The sequence below is a fragment of the Chrysemys picta genome, chromosome 22 (genome assembly GCF_011386835.1).
Source record: "Chrysemys picta bellii isolate R12L10 chromosome 22, ASM1138683v2, whole genome shotgun sequence".
In the NCBI taxonomy this organism is placed as follows: Eukaryota; Metazoa; Chordata; order Testudines; family Emydidae; genus Chrysemys; species Chrysemys picta.
In genome coordinates this window covers 5,878,572-5,895,935 of record NC_088812.1, presented here as the reverse complement: position 1 = coordinate 5,895,935, position 17,364 = coordinate 5,878,572, and the positions used below count along the sequence as shown (strand labels likewise).

General features: G+C 51.5%; 2 protein-coding genes across 3 annotated transcripts in view; both read right to left on the bottom strand.

The window, feature by feature from the left end:
* Positions 1-12,092: 12,092 nt before the first annotated feature.
* On the bottom strand, positions 12,093-14,796 carry LOC135977089 (myb/SANT-like DNA-binding domain-containing protein 2). The gene is made up of 2 exons (XM_065576140.1): positions 13,290-14,796; positions 12,093-12,693 (listed from the first exon to the last, which is right to left on the bottom strand). Exons 1-2 carry the CDS (start codon positions 13,825-13,827, stop codon positions 12,563-12,565), a joined length of 669 nt encoding a protein of 222 aa, XP_065432212.1. The 5' UTR covers positions 13,828-14,796; the 3' UTR covers positions 12,093-12,562.
* Positions 14,797-15,637: 841 nt separating this feature from the next.
* The window catches only part of LOC122172854 (adhesion G protein-coupled receptor E3-like), a 53,530-nt gene continuing 51,803 nt past the window's right edge, over positions 15,638-17,364 (bottom strand). For both annotated transcript variants that reach the window (XM_065576116.1, XM_065576117.1), the window contains one exon: positions 15,638-15,996. In XM_065576116.1, the coding sequence (XP_065432188.1) occupies positions 15,991-15,996 (6 nt within the window). In that variant the 3' untranslated portion in view covers positions 15,638-15,990. The remainder of the gene's footprint in view (positions 15,997-17,364) is intronic.

Sequence of the window (17,364 nt, the reverse complement as noted above, 5' to 3'; positions counted from 1 at the left end):
TGATGTGCCCCTGTGCCCTCTACCAGTTGACATTAGCAGGGACTTGGGTCACAGTTCTATTTCTGGATTACGTGGCAACCTGGCAGGAAGAATTTTTTTTCCTTTCTCTATCTCGCTGTGCGTAGGCTGTGAGCAGAACACCCTGCGCAGGGCTGAGGGGTCAGTGGAGAGTGGGACGGGCCCAAACCCGCTCTCGGCGGCCCTGCCTGTACCCCCAAGCACGCACTCCGGCCCTGCCTCATCCTGTCCCCACCGCACCCCCTCCTCCCTTCCTTCCCCCCCCCCACAGCGTCTCCTGCATGCAGCTGAACAGCTGATCGCAGTGGGTGGGAGGCGCTGGGAGGGAGGGGGAGGCGCTGATCCATGGGGCTTCCAGTGCCCGTACACATGTTCTGTGAGGATGCATTTCAGTGAAGCAGCGAGTTCCCAGCGGGCACTCTTGCGCACTTATTTTGGTTGCACTGAGTAGTCACTTTACAACATTGGTGATGAGGAAAAACGTAAGACTGGCAAGTGATGGGAAAATGGAAGTTTCCTGTAGAAAGTGAAGCTCGGCGTTAATCTATGGAAAGCCAGAGCCAGTGATTTCCTTGCAAATGAGATTATAAATAAAAGACAAACAGAGTGATATTCCTCAGGGGCTGCTTAAATAAAACCTACACCTTCTTCAGGAGTTTGTTGCATTCCCAGGAAGCAGGCGTGTAGGGCGGGGGTTACTCACTGCTGCAGCGCCTCTTGCTGGTCAATCCAGGAATTAGCTCATTCCAACCTCAGAGCGCCTCCTGCTGCCCACTGTCTCTCTACCGGTCCCTGCTTTCTGGTCTCCAACACTGTACACGTACCCTGGCCCAAAGCAACAGACTGAGTAACAGCAATGGAAGCAGCAGTGAAAAAACTTTCAAGGTTTGCACTTAAAATGCAGGGACAATCTCAGTGACTTAGGCGCCTGAGAGGTGTTTCCACATCAGTTTGTACCTTTAAAATGGCAGCATCTCAAGCCCCAGAGGGCAGGGCCGGATTTACACCTTATGCGACCCTAGGCACAGCATCTCCAGCGCACCCCACCTACAACTGACCTTCATGTTGCACACGGTTTTAGAGAGGTAAAGTGCCCCTAGAATGCCCGGTGCCCCTAGACATGTGCCTCCAATGCCTATAGACCCCCTATGGTACGTCTACACAGCATCCTAAGCCAGGGCTCTGAGTCAGGTTTAAGACCAAGTCCCGCTTCTGTCCACACAGAAGTTAGTTTGACTCAGGCTTGCACAGCCTGCTAGGGGGTGGGGTCAGAGCCGAAGCCCCACTGTGATGCAAGTCAGAGCCCAAACGCTTTGTAGTGTGGATGCAGCTCAGCTCCATGTCACCTGACTTGGGTGCGGAGAGTCTGGCAACATTATCTAACAATCCCCAGGGACTGCACTTCCCAGCCCTTCAATTCCCAAACTTGCCACTCCTTCCCAGGAACCTTATGTAACATGGGGATACTGATAATGGCCTCCTTTGTAAAGGACATTGAGACCTTCTGAGGAAATGAGCTACAGAAGAGGTAGATAGTCTTAGGGTGCAGGTCCAACACAGGCTGGTCTGGCCCCTCTCCTCAACAAGGGGTCAGCTGCTGCTCTGGAGGTGAAAGTCCCTTGGTATGTCCTCAGCCACAAGGCCTTGTCATGTCCTAGGGATGATCCCCCATTGGGTTCCTGACCAGGGTGTCAGTTATTCCTTCTCCTGAGAATCCACCCTTAAGATTGGAGACTTTTCCTCCATGTTCTTCATTGCTGTGTAAGTGGGGTTGGACTGAGCTCCCCTCTGACATGGAGAGATGAGCTGGGGGAACAGACTCCAGGAACAGACGGTGTTTCCGGAAGCACCTACTGTGCCTAGGAACTCAGCAGAGGGAAGTGCTTTGCCAAAGTGACCCCTTTTGGCAGCTGTTGGGTTACAGATGAATTTAGTACAGAGTGCAGGGGAATGGCATGTTTTGTCACCCTAATTGTGTGAGTATCTGAGTGTCTGTTGCGGGGCCAGTTTGACTGTGTGCTTGATTGTTTGAAAAGTGTGAATTGGGGGTGCTTTGTTCCAGGTGGGTCTGACTGTTATAAAAAGACAGCCAGTTGCAAACCAGTTGAGTGGCGAACAGCAGAGAGGCTAACAGAGGGAGTTTGACTGGGGAGAGCCCACTGAGACTTTCATCTTGCAGGCTTTTCTGAGTAGTTACTGCAACAGCTGAGGAAGCTCTTAGAAGGAAGGTAATATGGATGGTGAGTGATCAGCTGTTGTGACCTATACAGGATGTGCCATGTTTGTCTTTCTTCCACTGGACAGAAGCGACTTTGTCTGTACAAAGTGCAAGCTGGTCTCCGTATTGGAAGAGAAGGTTCAAGGTCTGGAGAAACAAGTATCAACCCTGCGTTGCATAAGAGAAAATGAAGATTTCCTGAACAGACGTCAGGATATGCTTCTACAGGCACAACATTCTGAAGAATCAGAGCACGCTGCACAACGGGGACAGAAGGATGGTGAAGAAAATTGGCAGCATGTGACCTCCAGAAGAAGAAAAAGGAGCGTCCATGTACCAGCAATGCAGATACAGGTGAGCAACCATTTTCATGTTCTCTCCACAGGTACTAATGTGGAGAGTGGACTAGATGATAGAGAAGAGAGCAGAAGGAGACTCCACCGATTGGAAGGCATGAGATGCATTGTCCTAGGGATGGGGGTTCCACGACCACAACTCCCAAAAGAAGGAGGCAGGTGGTGGTAGTCTGGGACTCCCTCCTCAGGGGGACTGAGTCATCTATCTGCCGTCCCCACCGGGAAAACTGAGAAGTGTGCTGCTTGCCAGGAGCTAGGATTTATGATGTGACAGAGAGACTGCTGAGATTCATCAAGCCCTCGGATCGCTACCCCTTCCTTCTTCTCCACGTAGGCACCAATGATACTGCCAAGAATGACCTTGAGCAGATCACTGCAGACTACATGGATCTGGGAAGAAGGATAAAGGAGTTTGAGGTGCAAGTTGTGGTCTCGTCCATCCTCCCTGTGGAAGGAAAAGGCCCAGGTAGAGACTGTTGAATCCTGGAAGTCAGAGAATGGCTATGCAGGTGGTGTCGGAGAGAAGGCTTTGGATTCTTTGACAATGGGGTGGTGTTCCAAGGAGGAGGATTGCTAGGCAGAAACGGACTCCACCTAACGAAGAAAGGGAGGAGCATCTTCTCAAGCAAGCTAGGTAACCTAGTGAGGAGGTATCATAAATATAAAGGGAAGGGTAACAACCTTTATGTATACAGTAACATCAAATCATTCCTGGCCAGAGGTACAGAATCACTTACCTGTAAGGGGTTAATCAGTTCAATTAACCTAATTGGCACCTGACCAGAAGGACCAATGGGGAAAGAAGATACTTTCAAATCAGGGGGGGAGGACGGGAGGAAGGTTTTGTTTGTGCTATTTGTTTTGTGAGAGAGGGACCAGGGCAGGAAAAATCATTTCCTAAAAAGATCCTGAAATGATACATCTAAAATTACAGAAATTGTAAGTAATAGCAAGGAAATGTGTTAGATTATCTTTTGTTTTAGCTTGTGAATTTTCCCTATGCTAAGAGGGAGGTTTATTCCTGTTTCTGTAACTTTGAAGTTGAGCCTAGAGGGGAATCCTCTGTGTTTTAAATCTTTTTACTGCCCTGTAAAATTACCTTTCATCCTGATTTTACAGAGGTGCTTCTTTTACTTTTTTTTAATAATAAAGTTCTTCTTATAAGAACCTGATTGGTTTTTAGTGTCCTAAAAACCCAAAGATGTGGTCTGTGTTCACTTTGTTACACTATCAGTTGGTTTATTATTCTCAAGCTCCCCAGAATGTTTGTTTAAATCACTTGGTGGTGGCAGCAATACCATCCAAGGACAAGGAAAGGAATTTGTGCCTTGGGGAAGTTTTTAACCTAAGCTGCTGGACTATATGCTCAGGGGGTCTTTCATGCAGATCTCCACATCTGTACCCCAGAGTTCAGAGTGTGTAGGGAACCCTGACAGGAGGGCTTTAAACTAGATTCACCAGGAGAAGGAGACCAAAGCCCTGAAGTAAGTGGGGAAGTGGGATACCAGGAGGAAGCACGAGCAGGAGACCGGAAGAGGGGAGGACTCCTGCCTCATACTGAGAAAGCAGGACAATCAATGAGTTATCTTAAGTGCCTATACACAAATGCAGGAAGCTTGGGAAACAAGCAGGGAGAAGTGGAAGTCCTAGTACAGTCAAGGAACTATGATGTGATTTGAATACCAGAGACTTGGTGGGATAACTCACATGACTGGAGTACTGTCATGGATGGATATAAATGGTTCAGGAAATATTTGCTGATCTTAAACACAAAAAAGAAGCTTACAAGAAGTGGAAGATTGGACCAATGACCAGGAAGGAATATAAAAATATTGCTCAGGCATGCAGGAGTGAAATCAGGAAGGCCAAATCGCTCTTGGAGTTGCAGCTAGCAAGGGATGTTAAAAGTAACAAGAAGGGTTTCTTCAGGTATATTAGCAACAATAAGAAGGACAGGGAAAGTGTTGGCCCCTTACTGAATGAGGGAGGTAACCTAGTGACAGAGGATATGGAAAAAGCTAATGTACTCAATGTTTTTTCTGCCTCTGTCTTCACGAACATGGTCAACTCCAAGGCCTGGTTCACACTAACCCCCCATTTTGAACTAAGGTACGCAAATTCAGCTATGTTAATAATGTGGCAGGCAGGCTCCCCCGTCGATGCCGCATACTCCTCTCACTGAGCTGGAGTACCGGTGTTGACGGCGAGCACTACCGGGATCGATCCGGGATCGATTTATCGCGTCTAGACAGGACGCGATAAATCGATCCCAGAAGATCGATTGCTTACCGCCGGACCCGGAGGTAAGTATAGACCTACCCCAAGACTACTGAACTTGGCAGCACAGTATGGGGAGGAGGTGACCAGCCCTCTGTGGAGAAAGAAGCGGTTCAGGACTATTTAAAAAAACTGGACGAGCACAAGTCCATGGGGCCGGATGTACTGCATCCGAGGGTGCTAAAGGAGTCAGCGGATGTCATTGCAGAGCCATTGGCCATTATCTTTGAAAACTCATGGTGATCAGGGGAGGTCCTGGCTGACTTGAAAAAGGCTAATGTAGTGCCCATCTTTAAAAAAGGGAAGAAGGAGGATCTGGGGAATGACAGGCCAGTCAGCCTCACCTCAGTCCCTGGAAAAATCATGGAGCAGGTCCTCAAGGAATCAATTCTGAAGCACTTAGAGGAGAGGAAAGTGATCAGGAACAGTCACAATGGATTCACAAAGGGCAAGTCATGCCTGAACAACCTGATTGCCTTCTATGATGAGATAACTGGCTCTGTGGATGAGGGGAAAACAGTGGACGTGTTATTCCTTGACATTAGCAAGGCTTTTGATATGGTCTCCCACAGTATTCTTGCCAGCAAGTTAAAGAAGTATGGGCTGGATGAATGGACGATAAGGTGGATAGAAAGCTGGCTAGATCGTCGGGCTCAACGGGTAGTGACCAATGGCTCCATGTCTAGTTGGCAGCCGGTTTCAAGTGGAGTGCCCCAAGAGTTGGTCCTGGGGCCGGTTTTGTTCAGTATCTTCATTAATGATCTGGAGGATGGCATGGATTGCACCCTCAGCAAGTTTGCAGATGACACTAAACTGGGAGGAGAGGTAGATACGCTGGAGGGTAGGGATAGGATAAACAGAGACCTAGACAAATTAGAGGATTGGGCCAAAAGAAATCTGATGCGGTTCAACAGGGACAAGTGCAGAGTCCTGCATGCAGGACAGAAGAATCCCATGCACTGCTACAGACTAGGGACCGAATGGGTAGGCAGGAGTTCGGCAGAAAAGGACCTAGGGGTTACAGTGGACGATAAGCTGGATATGAGTAAACAGTGTGCCCTTGTTGCCAAGAAGGCTAACGGCATTTTGGGCTGTATAAGTAGGGGCATTGCCAGCAGATCGAGGAACGTGATCGTTCACCTCTATTTGACATTGGTGAGGCCTCATCTGGAGTACTGTGTCTAGTTTTGGGCCCCACACTACAAGAAGGATGTGGAAAAATTGGAAAGAGTCCAGCGGAGGGCAACAAAAATGTTTAGGGGGCTGGAGCACATGACTTATGAGGAGAGGCTGAGGGAACTGGGATTGTTTAGTCTGTAGAAGAGAAGAATGAGGGGAGATTTGATAGCTGCTTTCCACTACCTGAAAGGGGATTCCAAAGAGGATGGATCTAGACTGTTCTCAGTGGTACCAGATGACAGAATGAGGAGTAAAGGTCACAAGTTGCAGTGGGTGAGATTTAGGTTGGATATTAGGAAAAACTTTTTCACTAGGAGGGTGGTGAAGCACTGGAATGGGTTACCTAGGGAGGTGGTGGAATCTCCTTCCTTAGAGGTTTTTAAGGTCAGGCTTGACAAAGCCCTGGCTGGGATGATTTAGTTGGGGATTGGTCCTGCTTTGAGCAGGGGGTTGGACTAGATGACCTCCTGAGGTCCCTTCAAACTCTGATATTCTATGATTCTATGAAAGGGCAGCAGAATTGTGCTTAGTCTGCCCTGATTGACACTCACTCGCTAAGCAGGTGGGTAGGGATGCCAAATCCCTGTGAGAGTGAGAGAGAAAGAGGGTCGGAACAGGTGTTTAAAGGCAGAGCTGATTACACACACTGGAGAGTCTTTGTTTTAAGTGATCGCTAGAGTTGAAATCACTGAGAACCAGGTCTAGCTGCCGAGCCTTAAGGCACTGAGGCAACTGTGCCACTGTGGATCTTTAATGGAGATGCTGTAAGCTGGGGGGAGAGAGCTTCTCCCATCGGTGTAGTTAATCCACCTCCCCAAGAGGCGGTAGCTGTGTTGATGGGAGAAGCTCTCCTGCCAACACAGCGGTGTCTACACAGGGGGTCAGGTTAGCATAACTATGTGACACAGAGGGCAGGGGTGAGGGGATTTTTCACCCCCCTGAGTGATGTAGTTACACCAGTATAGGTCTGTAGTTCAGACCAGACCTCGGTTGTATATGTGGTGGTGGCAGCTGCAGCCGAGGTATTTCTCGACGCCATCTCCCCACCTCCCACCCCTCCAGCACGAGTTGAATTCACATGAGTGCTCTGAACTCTGGGCCTTTACCCACCAAAGGCAGCAGCTGTGAGTGGGGTGCAGGGGAGGGAAAGGGCAAAGGCAGGTTAAAGGATAATTTGTGGGACTTTCACACCGCAAGTGGAGAAACTGAGGCAAAGGGCATTGCCCAATATATTCTGGGGTAGGAGTTTGCTCACGGCTAAGGCTACGATTATATCATGGATGTCATGGACATGAGGCGTTTCCCCTCCAATTAGCTCTGCCCCCCAATAACCCCCATCCTAGAACTTATCGGGGGGCAGGGAGCTCCCTAGCCTGATGGGGGAGAAAGGCTACCAGGCACCTCTCCCGTCACCAACTGCGCTGGGCTCTACCTGGCAAGGCCCCACTCCCTGGGCCAGTCTCCTCCCCGAGAGAATCAGCCGCGATTCTGATCTTCTTGACACCGTTGAAGGGGGTGGCATGGGGCATGGTGGGTGGCACGGGACCTTCTGCAGTTGCCCAGCCATGGCGGGAAGAGGGGGGACCCTCTGGAGCTCTCAGTCGCTGGGGGGGGGGAAGAACCCTGCAGCAGCCCATCCCCATGGGCAGTGGGGGACCCTCGACCTCCCACTTGTCGCAGGTGGCAGGGAATGGGTGCTCCCTGCTGCTGCAGGCGGAGGTATTCCCCCACAACTGCTCAGCTGCCATGGGGAGCGGGGGACTTCGAAGCTCCCACTCACCACAGTGGCGTGCGGGACCCCACAGGTCCAGCAGCAGTAGGCGCAGAGCTGAACCCGCCTCCCCGTTTTGGCAGTATATTTTTAGTGAAAGTCAGTACAAGTCACAGGCTTTCGTGAATTTTTTATTGCCTGCGAGCTGTCTGTGATTTTTACTAAAAATATCTTAGCCTTAGGCAGGGTCCCAAGCTTTCGAATCATGGCTGTGGGGTTTCTCAGATTAATGTCAGATTCCTTTCCCCTTTTTATTAAAAGTTCTCTTCGTTTTACACAGACTCAGTGCTTGTGGCAGGGAATGTATTGCCTCTTAGAGGTGCCTGGGGTGGTCTGACGTTTTCCCAGATTACTGGCTGGGGCTGTGACAGGTTCGGTCACAGAGATCCCCTTGGGACTGTCACCTGATGTGCTGAAATTACCTCTGAGCCCATTTTCCCTGCCAGCTTGGGACTCCAGAACCCTGCCTTGTTGAGCCAGACACACTAACCTGCTGCAACACAGACCCAGGTCTGGTCCACGCCGCCAAAGCTGCAGACTTGAACTAAAAACAGCTCAGCAGGTTACCTATCTCCAGCACCCAGACACCCAGCTTCCAATGGGATCCAAACCCCAAATACATCTCTTTTACTCTGTATAAAGCTTATACAGGATACATTTGTAAATTGTTCGCCCTCTGTATCACTGATAGAGAGATATGCTCAGCTGTTTGCTCCCCCAGGTATTAATCACTTACTCTGGGTTTATTAATAAACAAAAGTAATTTATTAAGTATAAAGAATAGGATTTAAGTGGTTTCAAGTAAGAGCCAGAACAAAGTAAGTCACAAAGGGTATGTCTACACTATGAAATTAGTTCGAATTTATAGAAGCCGGTTTTATTGAAATCGGTTGTATACAGCCGATTGTGTGTGTCCACACATAAAATGCTCTAGGTGCTCTAGTCGGCGGACCGCGTCCACAGTACAAGGCTAGCGTCGACTTCCGGAGCATTGCACTATGGGTAGCTATCCCACAGCTATCCCACAGTTCCCGCAGTCTCCGCCGCCCCTTGGAATTCTGGGTTGAGATCCCAATGCCCGGATGATGCAAAACAGTGTCGCGGGCGGTTCTGGGTACATGTCGTCAGGCCCCTCCCTCCCCCGTCACAGCAACGGCAGACAATAGATTCGCGCCTTTTTACCTGGGTTACCTGGGTTACCTGTGCAGACAACATGGAGCCCGCTCAGCTCAGCTGAGCTCACCGTCACCATATGTCCTCTGGGTGCTGACAGACGTGGGACTGCATTGCTACACAGCAGCAGCTGCTAACTGCCTTTTGGCGGTAGACGGTGCAGTAGACTGGTAGCCTTCATCGGCGATCTGGGTGCTGGCAGCCGTGGGGCTTGCCTTTTGGCAGTAGATGGTGTATTACGACTGTTAACCGGCCTATTACAAGTCGGGTCATCGCACGTTAGCAGAGTCTTCCCTGAGCAGCCGATTGTGCAATAGGCCTGAAGACCATCGTCATACACCGCCCCGTATTGGCTGCCAAGGACCCAGAAAGATGCCGAGGGCTATCAGTCACGCTGCACCTCGTCTTAAGATGTAAAAAATAGATTTGCTCTGTATTCATTTGCTTCCCCCTCCCTCCGTCAAATCAACGGCCTGCTAAGCCCAGGGTTTTCACTTTAAACTTTGGGGGGGGACAATTCTGTGTGACAGTTGTTTGTGTCTCTCCCTGATGCACAGCCACCGTTCTTGATTTTAATTCCCTGTGCCTGTACACCATGTCGTCACTCGGCCCGCCCTCCCTCCTTCCCCTAGTCCGTCAGATACTACGTTTGCGCCACAGCTCAGAGAGCCGAGAAGCGGTTCGCGCCTTTTCTTTGAATTCTGGGTTGAGATCCCAATGCCCGGATGATGCGAAACAGTGTCGCGGGCGGTTCTGGGTACATGTCGTCAGGCCCCTCTCCCCTCGTCACAGCAACGGCAGACAATAGATTCGCGCCTTTTTACCTGGGTTACCTGTGCAGACAACATACCACGGCAAGCATGGAGCCCGCTCAGCTCAGCTGAGCTCACCGTCACCATATGTCCTCTGGGTGCCGGCAGACGTGGGACTGCATTGCTACACAGCAGCAGCTGCTAACTGCCTTTTGGCGGTAGACGGTGTAGCATGAGTGATAGCTGTGGGGCTGGCAGCCGTAGGGCTGCATTGCACCAGCCCCTTGCCCTTTGGTAGGAGATGGTATATTATGACTGGTACCCGTCGTCGTCGTACTGGAGTGGCTGTCAATCATGGCCACCTCGGCAGACATGTTTTGATGATGATGGCTACCAATCGTAATATACTGTTTTCTGCCAATTGCCCATTGCCCAGTATTGTCTGCTAAGCACCCAGAAGAGGCCGAGGGCGATGCTGGGTGCTGGCGGACGTGGGGCTGGCAGATGTGGGGCTGCATTGCTACACAGCAGCAGCCCCTTGCCTTTTGGCAGATGATGGTATATTATGATTGGTATCCATCATCATCGTACTGGAGAGGCTATCACTCATGCTGCACCGTCGGCTGCCAGCTTAAGATGTAAAAAATAGATTTGTTCTGTATTCATTTGCTTCCCCTTCCTCCGTGAAATAAATGGCCTGCTAAGCCCAGGGTTTTCAGTTTAATCTTTGGGGGGACCATTCTGTGTGACAGTTGTTTGTGTTTCTCCCTGTTCCTGTACCTGTACGCCATGTCGTCACTCGGCCCTCCCTCCCTCCTTCTCCTGGTCCATCAGATACTACTTTCGTGCCTTTTTTCTGACCAGGCGCCATAGCTAGCACTGGGATCATGGAGCCCGCTCAGATCACCGCGGCAATTATGAGCACTATGAACACCACGCGCATTGTCCTGGAGTATATGCAGAGCCAGGACATGCCAAGGCGAAACCCGGACCAGCCGAGGAGGTGATTGCAGCGCGGCGACGAGAGTGATGAGGAAATTGACATGGACATAGACCTCTCACAAGGCACAGGCCCCAGCAATGTGGAAATCATGGTGTCACTGGGGCAGGTTCATGCCGTGGAATGCCGATTCTGGGCCCGGGAAACAAGCACAGACTGGTGGGACCGCATCGTGCTGCAGGTATGGGACGATTCCCAGTGGCTGCGAAACTTTCGCATGCGTAAGGGCACTTTCATGGAACTTTGTGACTTGCTTTCCCCTGCCCTGAAACGCCAGGATACCAAGATGAGAGCAGCCCTCACAGTTGAGAAGCGAGTGGCGATAGCCCTGTGGAAGCTTGCAACGCCAGACAGCTACCGGTCAGTCGGGAATCAATTTGGAGTGGGCAAATCTACGGTGGGGGCTGCTGTGATCCAATTTGCCAGGGCAATGAAAGACCTGGTGATAGCAAGGGTAGTGACTCTGGGCAACGTGCAGTCAATAGTGGATGGTTTTGCTGAAATGGGATTCCCAAACTGTGGCGGGGCCATAGACGGAACCCATATCCCTATCTTGTCACCGGAGCACCAAGCCACCGACTACGTAAACCGCAAGGGGTACTTTTCAATGCTGCTGCAAGCCCTGGTGGATCACAAGGGACGTTTCACCAACATCAACGTGGGATGGCCGGGAAAGGTACATGATGCTCGTGTCTTCAGGAATTCTGCTCCGTTTCGAAAGCTGGAGGAAGGGACTTTCTTCCCGGACCAGAAAGTGACCATTGGGGATGTTGAAATGCCTATCGTGATCCTTGGGGACCCAGCCTACCCCTTAATGCCATGGCTCATGAAGCCGTACACAGGCAGCCTGGACAGGAGTCAGGACCTGTTCAACTACAGGCTGAGCAAGTGCCGAATGGTGGTGGAATGTGCATTTGGCCGTTTAAAAGCGCGCTGGCGCAGCTTACTGACTCGCTCAGACCTCAGCGAAAAGAATATCCCCATTGTTATTGCTGCTTGCTGTGCGCTCCACAATATCTGTGAGAGTAAGGGGGAGACCTTTATGGCGGGGTGGGAGGTTGAGGCAACTCGCCTGGCCGCTGATTACGCGCAGCCAGACACCAGGGCGGTTAGAGGAGCACAGCAGGGCGTGGTGCGCATCAGAGAAGCTTTGAAAATGAGTTTTGTGACTGGCCAGGCTACTGTGTGAAACTTCTGTTTGTTTCTCCTTGATGAACCCTCCAACCCCCCCCGACCCAGTTCACTCTACTTCCCTGTAAACCAACCACCCCACCCCACCCTCCCCTCCCCAATTCGAGCACCACTTGCAGAGGGAATAAAGTCATTGTTTTTTCACATTCATGCATTCTTTATTAGTTCCTCACAGAAGTAGGGGGATAATTGCCAAGGTAGCCTGGGATGGGTGGGGGAGGAGGGATGGAAAAGGACACACTGCATTTTAAAACTTTAACTCTTATTGAAGGCCAGCCTTCTGATCCTTGGGCGATCATCTGGGGTGGAGTGACTGGGTGGACGGAGGCCCCCCCACCGTGTTCTTGGGCGTCTTGGTGAGGAGGCTATGGAACTTGGGGAGGAGGGCTGTTGGTTACACAGGGGCTGTAGCAGCGGTCTCTGCTCCTGCTGCCTTTCCTGCAACTCAACCATACGCTCAAGCATATCAGTTTGATGCTCCAGCAGACGGAGCATTGCCTCTTGCCGTCTGTCTGCAAGCTGACGCCACCTATCGTCTTCAGCCCGCCACTTGCTCTGTTCATCCCGCGATTCAGCCCGCCACCTCTCCTCTCGTTCATATTGGGCTTTTCTCATCTCCGACATTGACTACCTCCACGCATTCTGCTGTGCTCTATCAGCGTGGGAGGACATCTGCAGCTCCATGAACATATCGTCCCTCGTCCTACGTTTTCTCTTTCTAATGTTCACGAGCCTCTGCGAAGGAGAAACATTTGCAGCTGGTGGAGGAGAAGGGAGAGGTGGTTAAAAAAAGACACCTTTTAGAGAACAATGGGTACACTCTTTCATTACAAGGTCGCATATTTCGGTTTGCAGGCAGCCATGGTAGGCCACAGTGTTTTGGCTTTTTTAACCTTCTTAACATGCGGGAAAGGTTGCAAACAGCAGCGCATTTCCCATATCAAGGATGAATTGGGTTGTCCATTTAAAATGGGGTTTCAATGTAAAAGGAGGGGCTGCGGTTTCCCGGTTAACATGCGGCACAAACACATGTAAACCACCCCCCCCACACACACACACGATTCTCTGGGATGATCACTTCACCCCTCCCCCCACTGCGTGGTTAACAGCGGGGAACATTTCTGGTCAGAAGAGCAGGAACGGACGCCTCTGAATGTCCCCTTAATAAAATCACCCCATTTCAACCAGGAGAGCTTTCTGGAGATGTCCCTGGAGGATTTCCGCTCCATCCCCATACACGTTAACAGACTTTCCCAGTAGATGTACTGGCCGCGATTGCCAGGGAAAATTAATCATTAAACACGCTTGCTTTTTTTTTTGTAATGTTTACAAATATTTACAAAGTTACACTCACCAGAGGTCTCCTGTGTGCCCTGAGGGTCTTGGGTGAGTTCGGGGGTTACTAGTTCCAGGTCCAGGGTCACAAACATATCCTGGCTGTTGGGGAAACCGGTTTCTCTGCTTCCTTGCTGCTGTGAGCTACCTACAGTACCTCCATCCTCATCTTCCTCGTTCCCCGAACCGTCTTCCCTGTCTGTTTCTCCAGTGAGAGAGTCATAGCACACGGTTGGGGTAGTGGTGGCGGCACCCCTTAGGATCGCATGCAGCTCCGTGTAGTAGCGGCAAGTTTGCGGCTCTGCCCCGGACCTTCCGTTTGCTTCTCTGGCTTTGTGGTAAGCTTGCCGTAGCTCCTTAATTTTCACGCGGCACTGCTGTGTGTCCCTGTTATGGCCTCGGTCCTTCATGGCCTTGGAGATCTTTTCTAATACTTTTCCATTTCTTTTACTGCTACGGAGTTCAGCTATCACTGCTTCATCTCCCCATATGGCGAGCAGATCTCGTACCTCCCGTTCGGTCCATGCTGGAGCTCTTTTGCGATCCTGGGACTCCATCACGGTTACCTGCGCTGATGAGCTCTGCGTGGTCACCTGTGCTCTCCACGCTGGGCAAACAGGAAATGAAATTCAAACATTCGCGGGTCTTTTCCTGTCTACCTGGTCAGTGCATCTGAGTTGAGAGTGCTGTCCAGAGCGGTCACAATGAAGCACTGTGGGATAGCTCCCGGAGGCCAATAACGTCGAATTCCGTCCACACTACCCCAATTCCGACCCGCAAAGGCCGGTTTTATCGCTAATCCCCTCGTCGGAGGTGGTGTAAAGAAACCGGTTTAAAGGACCCTTTAAGTCGAAAGAAAGGGCTTCGTCGTGTGGACGTGTCCAGGCTTAATTCGGTTTAACGCTGATAAAGTCGACCTAAACCCGTAGTGTAGACCAGGAAAATAAAACAAAACACGCAAGTCTAAGCCTAATACATTCAGATACTGATTACAGGTTTCAAGTATCAGGCGGTAGCCGTGTTAGTCTGTGTCCACAAAAACAATGAGGAGTCCAGTGGCACCTTAAAGACTAATAGATTTATTTGGTGTCACGGACTCACAGATCGTGCCCACTCTTGGCCCCGTGCGGTCCGTGGGGGGAACCCCTTTCAGTGAGACAGCCCTTCTCGGGGGTCCACTCTCTCTCGGGGTCAGGCCCCTCCACTTCCTGGAGCCGCACCTCTGAGCCTTCGCACACCTGTGTCTCGACGTGGGTCCCCCCAGGGAGTCCACTCATTCTGGATCCCCCGGGCCTCCACCCTCAAAGAGGTTGATGCAACCCTGTTCTCTAGACCGGAGTGACTCTCAGCCAGTGTAAAACAGGAGTGTTTATTGAGAGTTGAACACAGCACAGGAAACTCAGGTCCTCAGGCCTGGCCTCCCTCAGCCCAACACATCCCAGTCTCCCCTGCATCCAGGTGGGCTCTGCCTGCTCCCCCTCTCCAGCCCCGAGCCCCCCTGCTCCCAGCTGGGCATCTGATATCCTCTGTCCATTGTCTTCTTTCCAGGTAAACAGGGTCGTACACTGGGGCCTCCTCTCCTCGCTTCTGTCTTCTGGCTGGAACCGGCTGGTTAGGTCACTGGGTCCTCTCTCTGCAGCCCATTGCCCTCCCACCAGCCAGAACTGGCTGCGACTCCTGAGATGGGTCTCGAGGTCATTAGGTCACCCGTCGCTGGGGTCTCCGTCCTCCAGGCCATTGGCTGGGGTCCCAAGTTCCCTGTCCGGTCCTCTGTAACCACAAACTCCCTCTCCCCTCCCCTCATTAAACCAGTAACACCCAGGGAAACTGAGTCCCACCCCCTCCGCATACAAACCATTGCAAACCCACAGAAAACAAGAAAATCCCCCACTTCGTCACATTTGGGCATAAGCTTTAGTGGGTAAAAAACCACTTGCATCTGAAGAAATGGGTTTTTTTACACACAAAAGCTTATGCCCAAATAAATCTTTTAGTCCTTAAGGTGCCACCAGACTCCTCATTGTTTTTGATTACAGGTAATATCTCACCCTCAAAAATTAGACTCCTTCCTAGTTTGGGCCCAATCCTTTCCTCGGTACAGTCTTTGTTATACCCAGCAGACATCTCAGGTGGTAAGCAGGGGTTTTCTCATGACTGGAAGCCCTTTGTCCTGCTCCACACCCTTTTATAGCTTTGGCACAAGGCAGGAATCTTTTGTCTCTCTGGGTCCCCACCCCTCCTTCTAAATAGGAAAGTACCAGGTTTAAGATGGATTTCATTATCAGGTGATATGGTCACATGTCACTGTAAGACCCCTAGTCTCCATTCCCCATGGGCTGGCCCACACGTACACAGGGAGGCTTTCAAAAGTAACTAAGGCCATTTACAACTGATTGTTTCTGGAGCACCCTTATTGGCCTCCACTTAATATGTTTACATCAGTGATACAAGTTTATATCTTATTCTCCAAACTCCAGATATAGAAATACTAAATGGAAACAAATAGGATGAACACACTTAGTAGATTACAATTTTCTAAAGACACTATACAGGGGTATTTAGGGTAAAGCATATTCCAGTGATGTCATATTCATGAGCATATTTCCGTAAAGCATATGAAGTGCAACGTCACAGGGGGTTCCAGCTGGTTCTGTTTTGTATTGGAACCCCTAGGTATTGAACCCGACTCTGGTGGCTGCCGACTCCACCTGGCAGAAGGGTTACTCCTGGCAAGAAAAGCAGAAAAATGACAATAGGTTCCAAGGCCACTGAGAGTATAATGTGCAAACTGGTGGGTTGTCTCTGGGAGGCGACACACAAACAGGGCCGGTGCAAGGATATTTTGCACCCTAGGCGAAACCTCCACCTTGTGCCCCCCTTCCCACTCCTCCTGGAGCATGTATACTGTTCTGTTCATTCCCTCTGAAGCACCTGACAATTCTTTGTTAATAATTGTACTGGGCCACAAACCAGGGCAGTCTGTAGGGTACAAGGGGAGACAGGTAGCTGGAGGGGGGTTACCATATTTCAGCAAGCAAAAAAGAGGACAGAAGGAGCCCCGCCCTAGCCCTGCCCCCATCCTGCCCTAGCCCCGCCCCATCCTGCCCTAGCCCCGCCCCTATCCCTCCTACTTCCCCCCCCCCAGGACACCCAACCCTCCACCTGCTCCTTTGTCCCCTGACTGCCCCCTCCGGGGACCCCTGCCCCTAACTGCCCCCCAGGACTCCACCCCCTACCTAAGCCTCCCTGCCTCTTGTCCCCTGACTGCCCCAACCCTTATCCACCCCCCCACCCCCACACAGACCCCTGGGACTCCCACGCCCCATCCAACCATTCTCCACCCCCTGACAGCCCCCCCCAGAACTCCCGACCCATCTAAACCCCTCTGCTCCCTGTCCCCTGACTGCTCCGATCCCTCTCCCCACCCCTGCCCCCTGACAGCCCCCCCCAGAACTCCCAACCCCCTCCCCGCTCCTTGTCCCCTGACTGACCCCTCCTGGGACCCCTGCTCCTAACTGCCCTCCAGAACCCCACCCCCTACCTAAGCCTCCCTGTTCCTTGTCCCCTGACTGCCCCCTCTTAAGACCCCCCCCAAATGCCCCTCAGGACCCTACCCCCTACCATTTACCCTGACTGCCCAAAACCTTATCCACATCCCCACCCCCAGAAAGCCCTCCAAACTCCCGACCCCCCCGTCTCTTGACTGCCCCATCCAGAACCTCCCTGCCCCTTCTCCGACCCCCTGGCTCCCTTGTTGTTGGCCTTCACCTAATGTCTCTGTGAACTTGCTTAGGAACGGCCGGAGCCGTTAGTTCCGGCACGCTGGGCAGCGGGGGAGGAGCTCCAGACTGCCGGAGGCGATCTGCGAATGCAGGGAGGGAGGGAGGGAGGAAGTGATCTCTGCTGCAGGGGAGAGGAGGAGGGGCTCTGTCTGGCTGTCAGAGCCCCACGTAAGTGACACCATCCGGCCGGCCGCCCTGTTAGATAATGCCTGCCTAGTCCAAAGTGAGTGACCCCTGGAGCTCCCAGGATAGTCAAGGGAAGGGAATGCGGAGGTGCCAGGACAGGACATTCTGTTCTGGTGCCTAAGACAT